The sequence below is a fragment of the Rhopalosiphum padi genome, chromosome 3, assembly GCF_020882245.1.
Source record: "Rhopalosiphum padi isolate XX-2018 chromosome 3, ASM2088224v1, whole genome shotgun sequence".
Taxonomy (NCBI): Eukaryota; Metazoa; Arthropoda; class Insecta; order Hemiptera; family Aphididae; genus Rhopalosiphum; species Rhopalosiphum padi.
This window is the reverse complement of record NC_083599.1, coordinates 33,148,291-33,169,220: the sequence shown is the minus strand read 5'-3', so window position 1 is coordinate 33,169,220 and position 20,930 is coordinate 33,148,291. Positions and strand designations below refer to the sequence as shown.

Genomic DNA, 20,930 nt, shown 5'->3' with positions numbered 1-20,930 from the left:
GATATCATCTTATAGTAACAATAAAACTTATATAACCAGAGGTGATTATAAACCGTAGCAATTATCGAAAGTCAACTGCTGTAAAACGACTAGGTACCGAGCACATCCGCCGGAAGAAGAAACCACGGACTACGTTGAAACAAAAAATAAATAATAATTGTGATCAAATATCGCCAAAATGAAATGAAATCCGATAAGTATTTATTAATTAGCTGTTTTTATCATAATCCTGTTAACTGATATAAAATTATTGAAATCGATCCCGTTATTTTCAATAAACCATCACAGTCGATCCGATCAGAAGTTAATTTGGCCCAGTCTTCCGAAATATTCTTTTTCGGAAACTTTTTGTGACACATAAATCTTTCAAAAATCGCAATATATTTCAAGTACCTGTAGGTATAGTTTACTAGTTTAGAAAGAATAAATAAATCTACATTATTTATACAATCACTCTACATTGCTGTGTAGGCCAGGCACTTAGTATACGACGACGATGAACGATTTTTTTTTATGACAGAAGTATCATAAATTAATATCGATCAGATACAGACAATGTGATAAAAAATAAAACATCGACCAAATCTGGAATGTTCAAATTATTTTCAAAAAAAAAAAACAAAATCGAATAAAAATGTAAGTTATAGAATATTATAACGGTAAGTATTGTATAATTGTATATACTAATATTATTAGGTTATGGTTACTATTCAAATATCATAGGTAATTACCACTAGTGATTTATTACAGTATCGCGGCATACATTTAAAAACAATATTCAAAATATAATATTCCACCACGCTTAATTTTAGTCAATATAATATGTCTAACTAATGTCTTGGTACAGTCGTGTAACTTTAAAATATTAACTCGCATAGTAAGATGTGCAAGTCCTATAAGATAAAAAAAAAATATTAAAAATATTAAAACGAACACAATAATACACCAAATACGAGAGTAAGTTAGTTGTGTAAATAACTACCGATTCGTGAAAACAAATAAAAATATTTAAAGTGATTCCTTTCATAATTTTAGATAAGTAAATTTAAACAAATACATTTAAAACACAATCACATTATAAAACTTTCAGTCTTTAGTGATTTGTGCTAAATTTGAATAAATAAAGAAAATATATATCTTATTTTATGTGGGAACTGAAAATTTGAACGAGGTATATGAACTAACTTAGTCATTTAATTGTTAATAGTGTAAAAACGTTGCCATATAATATATAGTGTTATCTGCTATATAACTACTACCATAGTGCTATATTCCGTAGAGGAATTTACCGTTTCCTTTAATTATATGACGTGTAATTTGAGTATTATTGAAAAATTATCTGAAATCATATTATGATTCAATTTCTTCGTTTTAAAATGTTTGATTTGGATGTCAAAATTGTTTTTATTTTTCAATAAATTTAATCAAATTGAATCTACTCGTAATAAAGAATACAAAAATATTTTCAAAGGGTAAGTACTTACAAAAAATAATATGGCCTTATAGAAATAAATACTAATCTTAAAACGTTTTACGGAAAAAACTGCATTAAAATTGACGTTTTGTAGTGACTTACCAGTGGGCAATATAACAGAAATTAGTAATTATTTTTTCTTCAAGAACAAGAAAATGAAATAAGGAAACAATTACACACACATTAAACAATAATTATACAATAATATGTTGGTATTAACTTCGTTGAATAATATATTAACTCTAATTATTTTGTGATCAACATAGTTGTTTCAATTATTTTTATTTTTAATGAATATTATCATATAACATACAATATATATATATACAAATAAAACAAATTTTTTTATATACAAAACAACTATTTATATTATATATATATATATTTATAACAAATATTTCGTACTATATTTAAAAAAAAAAAAAACACACGCACATTAATTATTATTTATGTAGTTGCCACAAAAATATTTATCAATTCGAGGTAAGTACATCGCTTAAAAACACACGAGTCTTATACAATTATTACTATATCATACAAGTCGAGTTAAATATATCTATGTAATTTAATTCAAATACAAGGCAAACGAGCGAAACGTATTTTTTTTCTAACCATTTGCAGTACGGAGGTAGCATTATGCACGGAGGTGATGTTCCAAAACTTTTCGATAAATCCCTCACGAGAAAACATTCCTCGACGAAGTAAGTTTATATAGGTATTTGGTATATTATACATTTATATAATAATATGAATAAATAGTTTTTTGGGGTGTGTAACTTCGATCGTCCGTGTACGGTATGCGTCGGAGGTGGTGATTCCGTTGAATTTATAGTACCTATACATGTATTATGTATACTTCGCCGTCCCCAAAAACGGAAATGAATTATTTCACCGTTTGCAGGCGGATTCGATCGTCAAAGTCCAAAAATAAAAAAGAAACCGTGTATTGTATGTATATATATTATACCATTGGGGCGACGTCATTGCAGTGTCAACCCGGGGTTTGGGTTGTTACCACGCCCCCTTTAATCGTAATCTCATCGGGGAACACACACACGCATGTACATATACTGTATATATATATATATATACTATCACGTGTACGGGTCATAGGATCTGATATCGAAATCTATGCGTATCAGGAGCAGTACTCGCCTACTAATGTATAATAATAACTATATGATGTAATATCGCTCTGTCGAATTTTTTACCGACACATATAATATAACGATTTCCTGCAGGCTTTTTCCCTAGGACGCCCGACCCGAACGGAACGGGGCGTTTTATGTACGACAGCTTATTCTGAGTCTATACGAACGCTGTCAATACGAGAAAATTAATGTCGCTGAAAAAATTTATAAAATTAATATTATATTATATACGTATATTGATACGTCGGACGGCCGGTGGGAGGTCAGGTCGGAGATTGGACTTGGGTACGCGATTGCATTCTCCGATATTGTATTTAGAAGAAGCTCGCGCAACGGTCATGAATATCGTGTTACGGTTTTGCACCCGATATTAAACCGCGTATTATATTCACTTGCAGCGTATAATTGTGCGTAAATAATCGCTCATGCGCGTCATAAACGAGCTTTTTCGTCGGGAAAAAAATATCTATACAATTGCAGAAATCGCACGAGTGATGGACGGGAACAATGGAGAAAACGAAATACGTTGTATCAAGTTCATGACGATAATAATATGTGATGTGGAAAAGTATACAAGTAAACAACATATTTCAAACAAAAATATATCCCCAAAACCTTGATCCTTACGCGCACCTACCTATTATAATATATTGGATATGATTATACGCTTTTAACTACATCGTTAAGTCGTACGCGGTCACCCGGAGCGGCCGGGACAGCGCCAACAGTCGATAATACTCCCCTTCGACATGATTTTCAAACATAAATTCGCGATTCCTCACGACACGGCGAGTACGCCTACTCACACAATAACAGTAGGTACACTGTGTACTACTATTTCAGATACGTAGTTTTCTCGCGGACTTCGCTGTACTAAATCGAACTGAAAATCAGACGGGTTAGATATAAAATCGGCAGGTATAACGGTGACATATATCTTACCGCGATATCGCGCTCGACACACTCCATTCGCTATAGAGGAGGATATACGACTTACGTTCGCTCCGCTACCAGATAGATCTATACACACGATACACGTATAACATAGGTCGGGTTGGGCTAGGTAACCTGGTGACTTGATACAGTCTGGCTCCCGAGACGTGTAGGCGTACACAATAATATGATGTGGTATGACAATAACAATAATAATACAATAGTAATAATAATAATAATAATAATAATAATAATAATGACGATGAATAAATATTATAACGGGACAACGTGCGTACATAAGGCGCGTGTGAAGGCAATACAATGATAACGACGATGGCGGTAATAATATTACAGTAACGGTTCGTAATATCATTGTGCACGTAAATAGGTGGCAGTGTATTACCACTGTTATTACGATGATATATCGTGTCTCATCGTCATCGACCTCTCGCGTAGTCCTGCGAGTGATCGTAGTCGACGACTACCGACGGCGACCCGGAAACGGTGACGTGGTGCAACGGCAAGTACGATTTGTCGCGGTACCGTCCGGTCGCGGGCCCGCACTTGACGATCAGCCCGCCTGACTCTGCGCCGCCACCGCTGCCGCCGTCTTCGTAGTCGTCGTCGTCGTCGTCTTCGCAGCCCCTGCCACGTCCGTTCTCGTGGTCTCCGGTCGCGGACCCGTTGACGGGATGCTGCTGCTTCTGCTGGCCTCGGCCGAACCGTTTGACCGCCAGGCCGACCAGGAAAAAGCCCACGGCAGCCGTCAGCGCGACGACCGCCTTCACCAGTACTGGTCCGACGTTGAAGCACAGGTAAAGCAGCGCGTTCAACGAGCTCGGCAGACTCTTCACTTCCTGTAAACGAGACGAGTGTGAATATATTTCGCACCATATATTATAGTCAATTAGTTAGTTTAGTTACATCGTAACGGTATTATATGTGCATACACGTGTGTGACGAGCAGCGTTATATATTGTAAATATATGGGATATTATGCGGTTGTCATACGTACAAATCGTTTTAAGAGTCGTGATGATAAAGACGAGGAGAATTTTATGACATTTTAATAAATGCATTGAATTAAATTAATACTAATTCAACATAAACTGTTTATGCAGCTAAAGCCTTCTTGTTCAAGTTAAAAAAAAAAAAAAAATAATAATTGATTTACAAATACTACAATAATATGAATATAATATGATACAATAATAATAATTATTATAATTTTAAAATGTTTCATGATATTATAATATGAGAACAATTCCCGGCATTAACGTCAATCATCCACATGGAAAGCTCCATTTGTAAGGAGTTCTGTCAGGTAATATATTTAGGCGGTTGAATATAATATATGAATATGTATCTAAAAAATGCATTTTATATTTCATCATACTGACCTACTCATACATGACCTATCAATTTATACGATATGAACATTTTTATATTTATTTATTTTAAGAAGTATAAACATGTTGTTACATTTTAAAAGTCAAATTGTGTTGCAAGTACCTATATTGTCAGTGAGGTCTAAATAAGACAAGCCAATGAACCCAAATCTGTTTTTAATATCTATATCATAAAATTATATCCTTTGCGTTTGCTATGTTAAAACAAAAATAGGTCTTTTTAGAAAAAATTATTTCTTTCAAAGTTTATTTCGAATCTATTTTACATTTTTGATAATATATAATATAGGGAATAATATTATAAATATACTTTTGTGTAAAGCCTTGAAACTTCGATTTTCTTCGATTCAATATTATTACTAAATTTATTTTGTTTGTTTTAACAGTTAGAACAAGAACTAAAAGATACTACTCATATTATGAATTTAATTCATATCTAAAAACCATTATACAATTATTCAGCGAGTGATAAAATTACGATGACAGTAAAATTATTTATTAACTTCAGTGTAATTCGGACCACATTACCATAATAACTATAAACAACTCGTTACGATTATTCATAATGAATTCTGTAAATGTTTCACAATAAATGATACCTACGAGTATATTGTAAAAAAATAATAATTTCAATTTATTTGTTATTTCGATGGTGTATTATGAGCTAAAATCAAAATGTTAGTGAATTTAAATATTTAATTTCTGAACATACGATATGGCGAACTATATAAAGTAGGTATATGCTGTCATATTTTTGCAGACATTCTAAACATTAGGTCACGAAAGTCATGGAAAACAAAAACAATTATTTAACGAATATTATAACGTAGTGAGAATAATACATAATTAAATGTTTTTGAATTCAAATATGTATAATTAACAGTATTAATTTATTCAATTTTATATTCACTTATGACCCACTTGTCAGACAACTTTGATTATTATCGAACATCCTTGTGCCCCAACTAGTCTGGATAACGTTTGACGCTTTGCTGTGGTGAGCATAATAAAATTATTCTAATTCATGTACAGTCTCCCATTTTAAGCAGTGTGTATAATACAAGTCGTTACGTCAATAATGATTCCTGTAAGAAACTTAGTTTGGTTGCATGCGAAGGGTCAACATTTATATTTGCTTGTTCTATATTATAAACGTGAAGCGTTAAAATGTAGATAGAATACTGATTAATTCGTGATGATTTGATGGTATTCAGTTTGACGTTTGAGACGTGTAAAGGTGTGTTAGGAAAGATACGATTTTTTTTTTTTTAAATCGATTCTATTAAAACATTTTATAAACCCATCGACTATTATATTATTATGCTCCTAAGCCCACTTTTACAGCGAGAAGAAAAAAAAATACCAGATATGAATAATTAAATCATCTAGATAGTTACAAATGGTTCATCGACAGTTTCAATACGCGTACCTATATTATAAATGTAAATAATTTATCCATTTTAAAATATTAAATTTATACCTAATATAAACTATAATCTCTTCTATAACGATTATTGTAGTCGTTACCTAACAAGTTTTTGTAAGATACGGAGGTAAGTACGGTATTACTTAAGTTATACATTTTAACCGAATATGTAAGGATTATTATGTCTTAAGGAAAATAATAAAAAGTAATAGTAACTATTGGAAATAGATTTAAATTAAACAGATCGGTGTTGAATCAATTTTTGTATTATTCATATCGTTAAATTTTTCATAATATTCGGATAGCCGTTTACTTGTAAATGATGTACGAATATATTTTATTGTTATTATTATTGTTTTTAATTTTAAAATAAAAAATAAAATTACATTTTTCTAAAATTTCAGGTCATAATGTCTTTAATAGTTTAAAACCAGTTTAAATTATAAAAATATATATCATTTTTATATTTTTGGAACTTTTACTCGTGATAAAATCTTTATCTAGAATTAGTCTAATTACAGAAATATATTAATTACTAATTCGTATGAGTTATTATTTAATCAAAAAAAAAAACCAATAAAATATTTCCGAAAATATTAACTAATGTCCATAGAATTTAGAATTGATCATACAAGGCTAAACATTTGTATTGAAATAATGATATTTATTGTCATAGATATGTGTAAAAAATAACAAACATTATTTTTAATACGCTATTTATAATTATTTTTTTTTTAATTTACACGCTGTAAGTTCATTGTTTATCATTAATTTTAAATCACGTTAATTGATACATAATTATTTTTTTTCGTTTAATTATTCAATATTTTCTGTTACAACGTTATATTTTATAAATTTAAACATTGTTTAAAAAATGTAAAAAACACATTTTAAATTTACCAACAAAAAAAACGATTGTACTTTCTATGACATTTTAATTATCATAATAAAATAATCATGGTTTATCATAATTTATTATGCGCACGTGATTCTCATTTTACCTATACTTTAAAATTAATTTTTGTTGCATCGTATAATCTACGAGCCACGAGGAAATAAGAGAATCACATCGTCGATTATGTACATGATATTATGATAATTACCATACATTAGTATATATTATATTATATACGCATATCGGAGCGTCAAGTAAACCACCCGAACCCAAATATTTTGCATCTTCCTGTTCCGGTTTACTCAGACTTAAAACATATTTTGGCGATGTTTGAGATGCATTGTGGGAAGTACGCGCATTTAAAATTATCTGATTGTCTTATTGTCTGCGCTTACGCGCGCGCGCGCGCACACACACACACACACACGACTGTCGATAATCGTTTAATGGCGTTTCGTTTTTTTTTCATTTATTTAATATTTTCCATCCTTGACTCCACGCGATGTAAATTTCTACATATTTATATATATATATATCTTATATTCCTCGATATGGTGGGTTCAACAATAATGTAATAAAATAAAAACAACGTTTAAAATATATTATTATTATTGTTATTATTAATATTTATCCGTACCTAGGACAATATCCGACGGCCGAATGTCAAGGAAAACCACGTACCTCCATACGCAGCGGACAAATGCCACATATATATTATGTTCATCCTACATGCACAGTTGTACATAGACCGCACGCACGCACAACCTCGTCGAATCGTCGTTTTTTTTTTTATATCCATTAATCGAGAAACGTGTGTATATAATGTACACAATAGATATATATTATAAATGATATTATGATATCACTATTTTGGTCCCGAAATTTTTGGAAGAGTTTTTTTTATGTCTAAGTAGTCGGCTTTATATACTTTTGACTTTTTACGTTTAAGTTTTGGAAGATAACATAATATTGTTTTACGCCGAATGTTTATATCAGAGGTTATTTGTATACAAATAAATTTAACTTAAAGTTACCTACAAGAACTCGGTTATGAAACGGATCTTGAAAACCCTCGCGTCGTCGTTAATTTGTCATACCAACATCTATGTTGACGAGAATAAAATAATATAACAATAATTTCTTCCAACTATTAATGTGTCACATACTTATATATTAGGTATATATTATTATGCATTGTGATATAAGTATTTTTATTAAATCTTTCCCATCCGGTTGCAAATGGCATAACCATTATTAAAAAACAATAATTCGCACTGCGAATACGTGAAAATAAGTTTCTATTTTTTCGTTAAAAAATATGATAAACCTTTTGAAAATTTAGAGGCTGCAATAGATTAAATTGGACGAATCTTTTTATCAATTAACACTTACTATTTCAAAATGTATACATTTTTTTTTTGAAAAATTTTCTTAGTCTAATTTTTAGCTACTATAGATTTTAATTTTTATAACTTTTTTTAAAATGTACACATTTTAAATTTCAAACGAAAAGTTAAGTAAGGAGTACCTAGTAGAGAGTAAAGATACTACTCTAATACTTATTCGAAATTTGACTTTACCAACTGAAATTGTCAGAAAAATATATTGTTTTTGTATGGGTGATTCAAAATAAAATCTTAATAATTAATAATGATAAAATATTGTAAAAAATATCATGTTTTCAAACAGTATATTATAACATTTTGAATAAATAATGATAATGTATTTTTACTGTTAAAAATTTTAAAATAATCATCCTGTATAGTGTATACGCATAGGAATCTTTAGAATGAAACTTTTTTATAATAACTAATAATTGATATAAAAAAAAAAACACGAGTGCGTAGACGTCTGCAGTGTCGTGTGCATGTGTTTTGTTTTTATTTTACTGCAATTCGCAAACACTTTAAAAATGAGTGTTTGTAAATTGTATGATTTGTGATTAAATTACGAATAACCCACTAATTTTTAAATAAATAAATATTTAGTTATTTATTACTTGCTAAATTAGAGTGCACGGTCTTCGACAACTCGATGACCTCTTTACAGATTTTGATATTTTTTTCTATTTCCGAATTATATATCAATTTTATGGGTAATGTTATTGTTTTTCTTTCTCTCATCCACAGACTATCTGTTCATCTTATGCCCATCTCTCTCATGCTGACACCGAAGGCCACGTAAACAACAATTTGAATTGAGTTGAATATCATTGAAGAAACGATAGACAGTCGTTGAATCATATAAGTAACATCATCATTTATCGAAGATTTATTAGATTCAATAAGCATTGTAATTATTTTTTTCCTTTCGATATCAGGAAAATCTTTCATTAAACGTCATAATATAAAGCCATTGACTCAATAAACATACAATTATAGTCATTCACTTACACGTTATTTTATGTACTGCAATACCTTGTAGTCCATAGATTATATTTAAAATTGTATTTTAGAGGTTTACGATAAAAAAAAGTCTCTCTTCGTTATGTATTTTAAGACTGACCTAAGATTTTCTTCTCAATGTCTGCCATATACCAATGAAATCAGATAATAAATCTTCAGTGAAATATTTCCAAGGCTAGACAAGTAAATTATATTTTCTAATTGAATTAAGAAGTTCAATAGATAACTAGTATAACTGTATAGCTTATTAATATTTTTTTATATTAAATTTATAGATAATTTAGTGGATAAGTATTAAAATATTTTAATATTTATTTTAAATTAACATAGAAACAAGTAAGTTAATTTAAATTAATAAAGATTTTAAACCATAAAGTTAAGACCATTTTAACTTTAAACTCAACTTCTAATTTATTAAATCATTAATGTCCAGCTTAGGATATTTTTTATAAAAATCCTTGTTTAATGTTTATTAGTATTAAAATTACTAAAAATTAATAGTTACAAATAATATTTAAAATCTTTTTATATTTATAAACATCAATAACTACGGACCCTGTAATGTTTTCTATTTATTAAAACATGAAATAAAAAAAGGTTCTGAAAAGAAATTAATTTATGAAAGGATTTTTATTGGTTTTTTTTTTTTAATGTTTATAATGAACCCGAAATCTTTACAGTAGATCAATCTTAATCAAGCAAATGCCGATTGATGATCGACAATATTTAACTATTACGAATGCTAAGGGATGGGGATATTATATTTATCAGATTTTTAAAAACGTTTAATAGGTCAGTTAAGTCTGTTTTTCTTTGAAATGTATTTTATTGGAAAAGTTTTGTGGTGAAAACATGAACTATATAATTTCGTATTTATTTCCATATTGTACTTAGGTGGTTAGCTGGAAACAATTTTCAACTATAAATATTATATTATGTTTAAGCCTATGGGTGTTATAATAAACTATATTTTAAAGTAGCTACGGCGCGATGGTATCATGCACGGCTCTGCAGTATTGAAACACGGTATGATATGTTTAATATTTTTTATAAACCATCACTTGCGTTTTTACATTCATATGAAAATAATATTATATGCGTTCTATGCGTCTTTCGTTTCGACGAAGTAAATCTTTACCGTACATACTCTGATTTTTACTGCGTGCACCGTTTAGTGCGAATTGCCGCGCCACGCGAACCACACGATTTATGTTTTCGCTTACGAACTACCTCTACCTGTATAATAATACATTGTGATTGCGCAACCTACAATTTTGTTATTACCACCGTCGCCCCGACGAATAGCGAATCGTTATTGAATTTATTATAAATGGCTTATTGATGTAGTATATTGTTTTAAATTAGATAAATTGTTATACGCACTAATCGACATATCGACAAATTGTGGACAATACGCCCCGAGCATTTTCGTTGCTAATAAGAATGAGCCTTGGACCATTTTAATGTATGCATACATGTCAGACATTGATGAACGTCGAAAAAAAAACCAGTATACAGAGGTACACGAGTAATATTAGTTAATTGCACCGCCCGGCTATGCAAATGAGCTGATGATAATATCAATTTTATTTGAAACGAATCACTCAAAAATTAATAACTCTATTAAGTGCGAATATTCGTATGTGTATAGGTATATTTGGCGTTTTATTACTACGTGCGTGTGTTTATTATACACCGGCATGTACTTACGCCAAAAGTTTGTAGGTATACCAACTATACCAATGATGTTAATTGTACGTGTCTTAGTCAAGGCGTTTTGGCATTAATTATTATATTATCGATTGCGTAACATGTACCTTATTCGTAAATAATAAATATTAAATACTTTTATAATAACTTCTCGGATAAAGAAAAAAATGGAAAACGATAAAAGTCGTATTTTTTAGTCATAATCCCGATTTGACGCTTCATCATGAACACTGAACTATGTATGCATATTGCATATACATAATGACAATTTATTAAATAATATAAAAGAATAGTTGCTAGAAAAAATGAAAAAATAATGTATTGGCAAGATAAATCCACGTGCCTTTGGTTTATTCCCGTGAAATGTTTTTTTACTTTACTTTTTACTTGTTTTTAAATGTTGTGCCGTTGTTAAAATCGAGTGAGTACCTCTTATAATTACATAAATGTTTTCTTACTTAAGTTAAATAACTTGTATTTTGATTATATTTAATTCGAATACTAGTCTATTTAATCATACTGTAATCAAGATTTTTTTTTATCATATCAGACCATGTATTTGTATAAGAATAACACTAAATATGTTTTAAATTGAGTAAAAATTAAATATTTTGTTTGAGATAGTTAAGTTTTGGATTCTGAGAATCAGGCGAAGTATTGGTTTTACAACGAGGTTTTTTTTTATTGTTTTTATGTCTTTGTAACAATTATTACAATTTGGACCAGAAAATTTGCATCAATCTTCATATTTTAAGGTTGATTCGTCCTTTGAAATTGATAAAATATTAACAAAAAGTAGCTGGAAAATTGCACTGAGCTTTTGTCAAAATCAATTTTGTTTGTTTGTTGTGATTCAAAAAGAACTACAAACCATATAGAATTGACTTTTTCACTAAACATATTATATAAAACTATTTTATGAGCATGATATTCAAAATATGTTTGATTCTTTTTTGCTATTTACGGACATTTATTTTAAAATTCTTAATGTTTGGTTATTTTCTTCGTCAAACAGTACTCAAGAATACATGGATCTTCAAAAGTTGATTTTCAAGGGCAATGTTGGAATTAGTTAACATTGTCCGGGCATTGTATAGGTACAGTGCCCAATTCGATTTGGGCTCTGTAGGTTAAATATATTAAACATTAAATAAAAAATCTTATGGGGTACTTAAATAATCATAAAATAACCTAAAATAGACCCTTCAAGTATTAATTTTTAAATCTTTTACGTATCCAGTTAGGTACATACAACTGGAGAGTTAATATTATTATCTAAAAGTGGTTTGACATGATTAAAATTAATTTTTTTTTTTATTAAATTATAATCATTTTAGTTAATTATTACTAAAAAAATAATGTTAAGCACATAGAGATAGCATTATTTTACTTAATTTATGTTTTTGGCAAAAACTATTAACTAAATCGACATGTTATAGGATCATATTATAATATTTATAATATCAAATAAACCTGTAATAACAGTTTAAATATACTACAAAATATTCTTAGAAATATCTGCCACACACATAATTTTATCATCACCACTCAGAATCGTTTTCATATAATTACGTATAATTATTTATTGTTGAATTTAAATTATAACCAAAAAAATGTATTTTCTACTATTTATTTTACGAAATTTGAGTCTTATAACCTATTTTTTTTTAATGTATTTTCATACGTCCGGACCGTTCCAGACAATTTTGAGTCTAATAAGCGACTGAACCTTATATCCGTGAGTCTTACCTTCTCAATGAAGTGATATACTAAACAGTAAAATCCTACTATACATCAATGCAAGTTTTATAGTTTTTATTATTATTATGGTAATTTTATAGTTTTGTTAGTCAGTTAGGGTATTAGAGTATTAAAACTTGGTGTCTAGTGTCTACTAAAAAAACAAAATAATTACTGTATATAAATGAGAAGGGTGTCATTCACACAGGGTTTTATTATTGTAAAAAAGGAAAAAAATTACCATGGCATAACCTGATTTTGTATTATTTTGCCCCCCATATTTTTTTCACAGATTACCTTCGCGCAAATACTTTGGTTTGAGAAGTAATAAAATAAACGAAAACCTCATCATAACCGTCAGTTGATATCATAATGGATTATCGAAGCGGGTGCAATGTTTTCGACCGATAACATAATCAATCAATATTAGGTAACTGATTATGATATTGTAGTTTACTTAAACACTAGCTGCCAACCCCATAACCACGAAACATTATCGTAATGTGTGATAAATCTTACCAAATGCAACCAACATATTGGCAACGTCAATCCATTGAACTTCTTGGCGCGGTTCACGTACCTCGTGGCCTTTATGATTAAGTTCAACTGAATTTTAATGTCCACGGCCAGCGGTATACCGAGATCCTGAGGAAATAAAAACACCGTCAAACATACAATAATATAGATAAGCGTTTAAACACAGTTTAGTATATGGCTAATAAGAATTTCCATTGTTTCCGTAGTATATTGGTAGGGTTGAGAACCTTTTGTTTTACCAATAGCTGTTTTTTTTTAATTATTATCATTTGACCTTTTAGGAATAATTATTTTGATAGGTATAAATATATTATTTTTTTGCGGCGGCGGCGTTTCGAGCTACAAATACAAATTACGTCTGTCGAGTGAGTGATTTTTTTACTTCCGGTTTTAATGACGCAAATTTTTAATTCGAATAAAAAAAAAACACTGAATTGTTAAAGTACGAAAAAAAAAACGAAAATTTTTTTAAACAATGACACGCATTTGACTTGTTTTACTGTACAAAAAGTGGAATCTTCAGTCGTATAGAATATGATATAATTGTACCCGCAGAGCGTCTACGTATAGGTGATTCAAGCCGGTCTCGTGCCGATTTCTATAGCGAGGTTATTAAAACAATTACTTAATAATAATAATAATAATCAATTGTGATAAATTGCTCCGAAAAAAAAGCAAATTTATTATTGTAATAAATATTTCGATTAGGTGTCTAGTAAAATTATTGGAATAACGAAACAGTCCCGGTTGACCTTATGCCGAAAATATTAATGTCGATGATTTATTTCAATATGTATACGATTATATCTAGTAAATAAGTCTGCAAAGTCATGAAAATAATCCGAATAAAGTGTAGGTGGACGTAAACTATTAGCGAACTTGCGTCGTGATTATTATTTGACATTCGTTAGTAGGTATAAAAAAAAGTTCCAGTGGGCTGTTTTACAGTAAACTCGTGTTTTTTTCGATAATAAAAATAACCTAAACTTCACGTCTTGTTGTTTGACATTTTCCATTTTTACTTAAATTCTACAAAACAATTTCACGAGATTTATAAAACTCATTTAATCGTGAGTCTAAAATTTTAACGAAATATATCTAGTCATTTATTCAAAAATTATTAACAATTGTTATTAAAGTTTTTTAAAATTAAAGTATCTACTGAATTTTAACAATAATTTCATAATTAATAATTAAAAGTTTAAATATTTCTTATAAATTAACAACGTTAATTCCAGTTCTTTATTAATTTATAATTTTAAACTTAAATTATACCTAATTTGTTTCATATTAGTGGTTTATTTAGTATTTTATGATATATCGCTGTAAAACTAATGCAAAATTTATATTTAAATTTATACTTCATTGTTCTACTTCAAATTAAATAACAATAATAGCTATCATAGAGTTATCCATAAGGTGGTAGTATAGGTACTCCAAAGATACGCAATGATATAGTTACTGCACTGTGTAATCGTTTCATCACTTGGAGGCCTTCGTCTAAGTTTAATAGCTCCCTTCAAATTAAATTGATCCACTCTTATTTACAAGTAGCTGGTACAGATATGATGTGATACGCAGATATACCTCTAGACCTGCATGACAACTGGTGGATTGTTCCTATCTATAAATCCTTCACTGACGATTTATCATAATATATTATAACCATGAACACACTTTTCACTGAGGTTTTACTCTAAACGGACGTTCTTAAATGGTGTAATAAGCGACGTCGTATTAAAATCGTTCATTACCGGTTGTACAGCAACTACGGATTGATGTTTTTCCATGTTGGGAGCGATTCCATTGACATTGTCCAACAACGCCGGGTCGCCGCCGTAAAAATGTGGAAACGACACTGCCACTGGTATATCTGTAAGGTAATTCGCGAGTTAAATTGGCGATTAAAATATAAAATAAAAATAAACTTCAAGATCGTAATAACATGAAACTTTTTGCAATATTACATTAGTTTAAGTACGGCGGAAACAATAATAAAGTATAAATGTTACACTTTTATATGATTTTCCCTCCCCTATATTAAGAAGTTAAACATTGAATAATTAGTAAATTATGAAACCTAAATGAAAAACTGACAGGAAAATATATTTTGAATAATATATCAGAATACATGATCTATTGTGTTTCCATAAAGCTCTTTTTTGTTCTTTATAAATTTTAAATACAAACGAGAAGCTTTAATGGATTTATTTTACACAATAAAATATAATGTTATCATACCATCTAAAATAGCACTACGACATATTTATCAACTGCCGTGTACACAAAAAGGTAGGGTGTCCAACTCCTCCCTCGAAATTTCACAAAAACATTTAGGTATGTTTTAATAGAGTAAAAGTGATAATGATTTCTGTTAATAAAGTTCTTGTATACATATGAAAATGTACAACTTATATCCCTCCCACACATACACCAACCACAAAAAAAAAAATAACAATATGTTTTTGTGTACTCGGCTGATTACAAATGCTTCAAAATGTCATAACAAAGTTGTCTAATAAACATAATAATTATTATATGTTTATTATATGTAAATATATAAATCACGTATTTAAAATTTCAACTAATTAAAAAATATTGATGCACATTTTAACATAAGCTAATAATATGGTTTAATATAATAAATAAATTAAAATGATTATGTATAAAATCAATACGATATTTTTTTACTTACTGTAGTAGCACGGCGATATATCTGACAGTCCTGGTAGCAAGCACCCATCTTGCGGGCAATAACATTTATTATCATCCAGAGAAGAATTAAAAACATCGGGCAAAAACTTATACAAATAAACAGTGGGATACCCAATGGGCATATCGCTGGTAGAGTTATATGTCAAAGGCAATGTTCGGCAGAAGGCTTTTCGATAAATTGGGAAATGCATATCTTTGGTCAAGTGCCTTGGGAATAGTAATCCCTCCGATGATGAATTCAACGAACATTTATTCCTAAAAAAAAAAAAAAAGGAAACACATTCAATTTAATATTTGATGTTTCACGTTATACGTCTTGTACGCTCTATTCGTACATAATAGCTATACCAATTAAAAATAACAAAGCTCATAAAATTCTAAATATAAATGCCGGATTTTGATTGAAGAGTAGATAAATAAGTAGTAAAATTAGTTTATAATAGGTGTTTTATATTCTAATTATTTCCTTTTTTTATATATATATGAAGTAGTTACTGTTCGTACTTGGAATTTGAATTATAATTAAAGATATAATATCTTTAATTGAATTAGAATCTTATGAAAATCGTAGAACCAAGAAAACCGACCGACATTTAATGTTCGGAAAGTTTACTTAAATATTGAATTTGATCTTATTCAATTTGTAAAATATGAAGTCGTTCAAGTTCATTTTTTTATTTTTAAGAAATATATGAATGATAAAAATCTTCAGAAAAATTAATACGTTCGTCTAGTTTTTTGTTTAAATCGTTATTTTATAAGTTGTTAAATGAAATGTTAAGAGAGCATGGATTTTTTTTTTAAAGTCTTTAGGTACTGTATAATTATTATATTATATCATATTAGAAATATTAAAATACTTATATAGCCAATATAATCACTGCTAGGGTAGTCGGCTACTGATTTAATTGAAATCATAGCCAAGTTTGAAACAATATGTGTACAATTAACATAGAATAAAGTATATTTCTAATTAATATTTCTGGTAAATATGTTAAACTAAAATGTACTCCTTTCTGATGTTATTAGTTTATGTTAAAACTTTTATTAATGATAATATGAGTATAACGAATTTCTGTTATGAATTATATAACTTCGTATGTCTTAAAATTCATAAAATAATTATTTTATTTAGTATCTAGCCCGTGTTAAAAGCATGAACATGCCACGTATTTTTAAAATCTACAAAAATTTAAAAAAAAAAAATACTTACATATCGCAAATATACTCGTAATAAAATTAATTTGTAGATACCATGTTTACATTAATTCAGCGCGCTCCATTATCTGGTATTTAAAAATTAACCAAGTGACTATCAAACGTGATATGCCCTCGCAAGTTTTTGCCATATGGTAGATTGTAAATGACAATACCTATTTTGCTAATTTAAATTACCAAGTTACGTCATACATGAGTAAAAGGACAAAACTGTGCATTTGAATAGATTATACGCATGATTTAATAAAATATGAAGTTTTCTCTACTCGTTTCAAAAATTGGGCCACTCCCTACTTTATGTTGAAAGAAAAAAAGTTTGTGTTTATTTTTATATCACCGTTGTTTTATAAATTCTTGTTATAAACCGGTGCGTTTCTAGATGCAGCTTTGATAAAGTCGGACACTAAAGGCTTATTTTTTTTAAATAAAATATATCTTTCGAGCTTACACCTTCTTTATATTAAAATTTTACCTAGAAGAAAGATACTTTTCTGTATGTTCAAATCTAGCAGTATCAGAAACTTTCTAATCCAAAATTGTGTTCCTCAAAGTAATTTCAAAATATAACTATTATTAAAATTGTTTACGTCGAATTAACCAATTATTCTCTATATTACAACTAGGGAGTCGGTCAACGATAAATATTTCAATAGTCTCCATTATAATCTTAAAATTACGTCAAATATGATGCAAATACAATTAGGCCTTCAGTCAATATCGTATAAATACTGAGGATTATGAGCGAAGCCAAGGAGTATGCAGCGTATGCGACGACACTCTCTAAACAAAAAAAAAGATTTTTTACATATAACGCGTTTAGATTTTGAGCGGAGCAAGTCATTATATTATGACAAAAATAACCTAGCTTAGCGTTTGTAGTTTTTTTAATAATTGTGTTTTGTGACATGCTATCAAATAAAATACATAGTAGGTTCCAGTACCTATAGTATACTAGTACAGTATATACCATAATAATAATAATATTTTCATAGGGAAGGGATGGTTGAGATTCCCAGAAATATTTGCACTCTCTAGACATGAAGCCATGTTCTGTTTATGCTGGTAATTAAAGTAAATTAATCAAAATTCATTCACTGGGTTGTGTATGAGTTGATTCGCAGGTACCTGTTTACTTAAATTGATACCAATGATTTAATATTCGGGATTATGTATTTGTATATGATTTGATTCTCTTTTCTTCGTATACTACTGGAAAATAAGGAAAAATAAATATTTACGAGAGAAATAATGTACAAGTGCCTATATCGAAAATCTCATAGACAGATACCAATTGTTTGAGTTGCAAATGTTTATCTTCTCCTCAATAATCCTCTAATATTTTATGAAAAAAGACAACTATGACGATGATTGACAATATTTAATAACTAAATCAAAAAAATTTAACCTACTTTTAACAATCATAATAGGTAGCTAAATTAATTAAAACATGACGAATAACCAAATTCAGTAATTAAAAAAAATGGTCAGAGACTCATCAGCCAACCTCTCCGTGGTGTCTCCTTGATAATGCTAATAATTTGAGATTTGTGAATATATTATACTTGTACTGGGAATCAATGTACAAATCTCCCAAATTAACTGGAGAATAAATTAGTATATAAAGTAAATCCTAAAAATGAACTCACTCACACCAATCCATTGCACACTCACACTCAGACCTAAAATTGCCTTATGAATTCAGTAAATAATCTACCTTTCCCTATTGCACATAACAAACATTACTTAGACTTAAAAATATATACAGGTAATAATGTTATTTTGCTAAGATATACCTTTTCAATATTCCTAATTAATATTATAATCCCCAATAGTTATTAGAAAACGAAACATTTCCATTAAACCTAATCTAAATTTGATTAGAATATTGGTCGATGACAATAACAATCGTCATAGACGAAATTTATACATAAAACTTTTTAATATTTAAATGTTGGTTTTAGAAACCAACATTGATGTATTACGTAGTAATATGCTTACATCTCATTAGGCGCATCAGCATTGGCCCATTGGTGTAAAATCGGCGATCCATTGAAGTTATCTATTGTATAGGGACGTTTTGTTTGTCGTTCCGATGGCACAGCCATTGTGACGACATTGGTTCCTTCGTCCAACATCTAATAAAATATAATATTGTCAGTAAAAATCAATCAGTATATGTAGGTTCCTAACGAATAAAACATGTTATGCATACTCAAATAGTATGATAGGTTGGCATTATCAAATTTCAACATTTTAAATAATATTTTAACAATCAATAAACACACAGAAATACCAATGGTTAGTCACTATAGTTAGATATTATATTATATACGCGCGTACCTACATATTCAGAATGTAAGGCAAAATGTATTTCCAGAGCACTGGCTCGTCTAAACTTTAAAGTAGTACAAAAAATCAATAAATTATTATAGAATAGTTTTTTATATTTCTAAGTCAGAGTTTGCTCATAATAAATAAAAAAAAAAACTTAGTTTAAATTATATTTTATTCAACTCCTTTTTTGAGGTAAATAGTGTTTTGAATAATTTAAGAATTCAATATATTTATTAGATACTATTTAAATGCGTATCATAGTCTAATAATCTATTTATAGTTTATGATTTTCGAAAATAAAAATAATTCTATACACTACATTATACAATATGTAAAACGGATAGTTAGAATTATTACGTTACATTTATATAGATTAATATCAATTTAAGGATGCATTTTTATTTATTTTTCGTAGATATTAAGATTTTGAATTAATTCTCCAACCACAAGTACTTGTAATCTATTGAAAAAAAATTACTATTTTAAGTTATTACCTTAAATTACCTTAGCAAAAGTTAAAATAAATTTGACGCAGCCCCCGTTCGATATTATTATAGGTATATAATTGTATACCGAATTTTTACGATGTTTAAACATAATTATCTTGATGTGTTTTTCATCCATTTCAGTACGCCGTATACGCTTTTTCCGTAGTTTTATATATACACCGCGAAAAGGGTAGACGTGCTGTTATAGAGGCGACACCATCATGATATTACCTATATATACAGAGTGTAATATAAATAACTGATGCATTTGATTAACGACGACCTTTATGTAATACCCACTTTTTATTCCGATCAATATTCGTGTTTTAATTTAATTATTATGATCATCATCTAACAATTTCATTAAGAAATGAAAAACGTGAACGTTGATTAGAATAAAATGTATTATACGCTGTACACATAATATATTATATAGTTACGGTTAATAACATTTTACGTGTGTCAATTATTTCTGTTACACTCTGTATGCGTATG

The 20,930-nt window shown here is 28.9% G+C and overlaps 1 protein-coding gene across 2 annotated transcripts in view; it reads right to left on the bottom strand.

Moving 5' to 3' along the window:
• Positions 1-1,750: 1,750 nt before the first annotated feature.
• LOC132926513 (scavenger receptor class B member 1-like) overlaps positions 1,751-20,930 on the bottom strand; it is a 95,520-nt gene continuing 76,340 nt past the window's right edge. Inside the window, exons 6-10 of one of the 2 annotated variants that reach the window (XM_060990877.1) lie at positions 19,612-19,748; positions 16,376-16,650; positions 15,435-15,553; positions 13,663-13,788; positions 1,751-4,415 (exon numbers count right to left, since the gene is read on the bottom strand). In XM_060990877.1, the coding sequence (XP_060846860.1) occupies positions 3,996-4,415; positions 13,663-13,788; positions 15,435-15,553; positions 16,376-16,650; positions 19,612-19,748 (1,077 nt within the window). In that variant the 3' untranslated portion in view covers positions 1,751-3,995. The remainder of the gene's footprint in view (positions 4,416-13,662; positions 13,789-15,434; positions 15,554-16,375; positions 16,651-19,611; positions 19,749-20,930) is intronic. The other variant, XM_060990878.1, reaches the window with a different exon arrangement.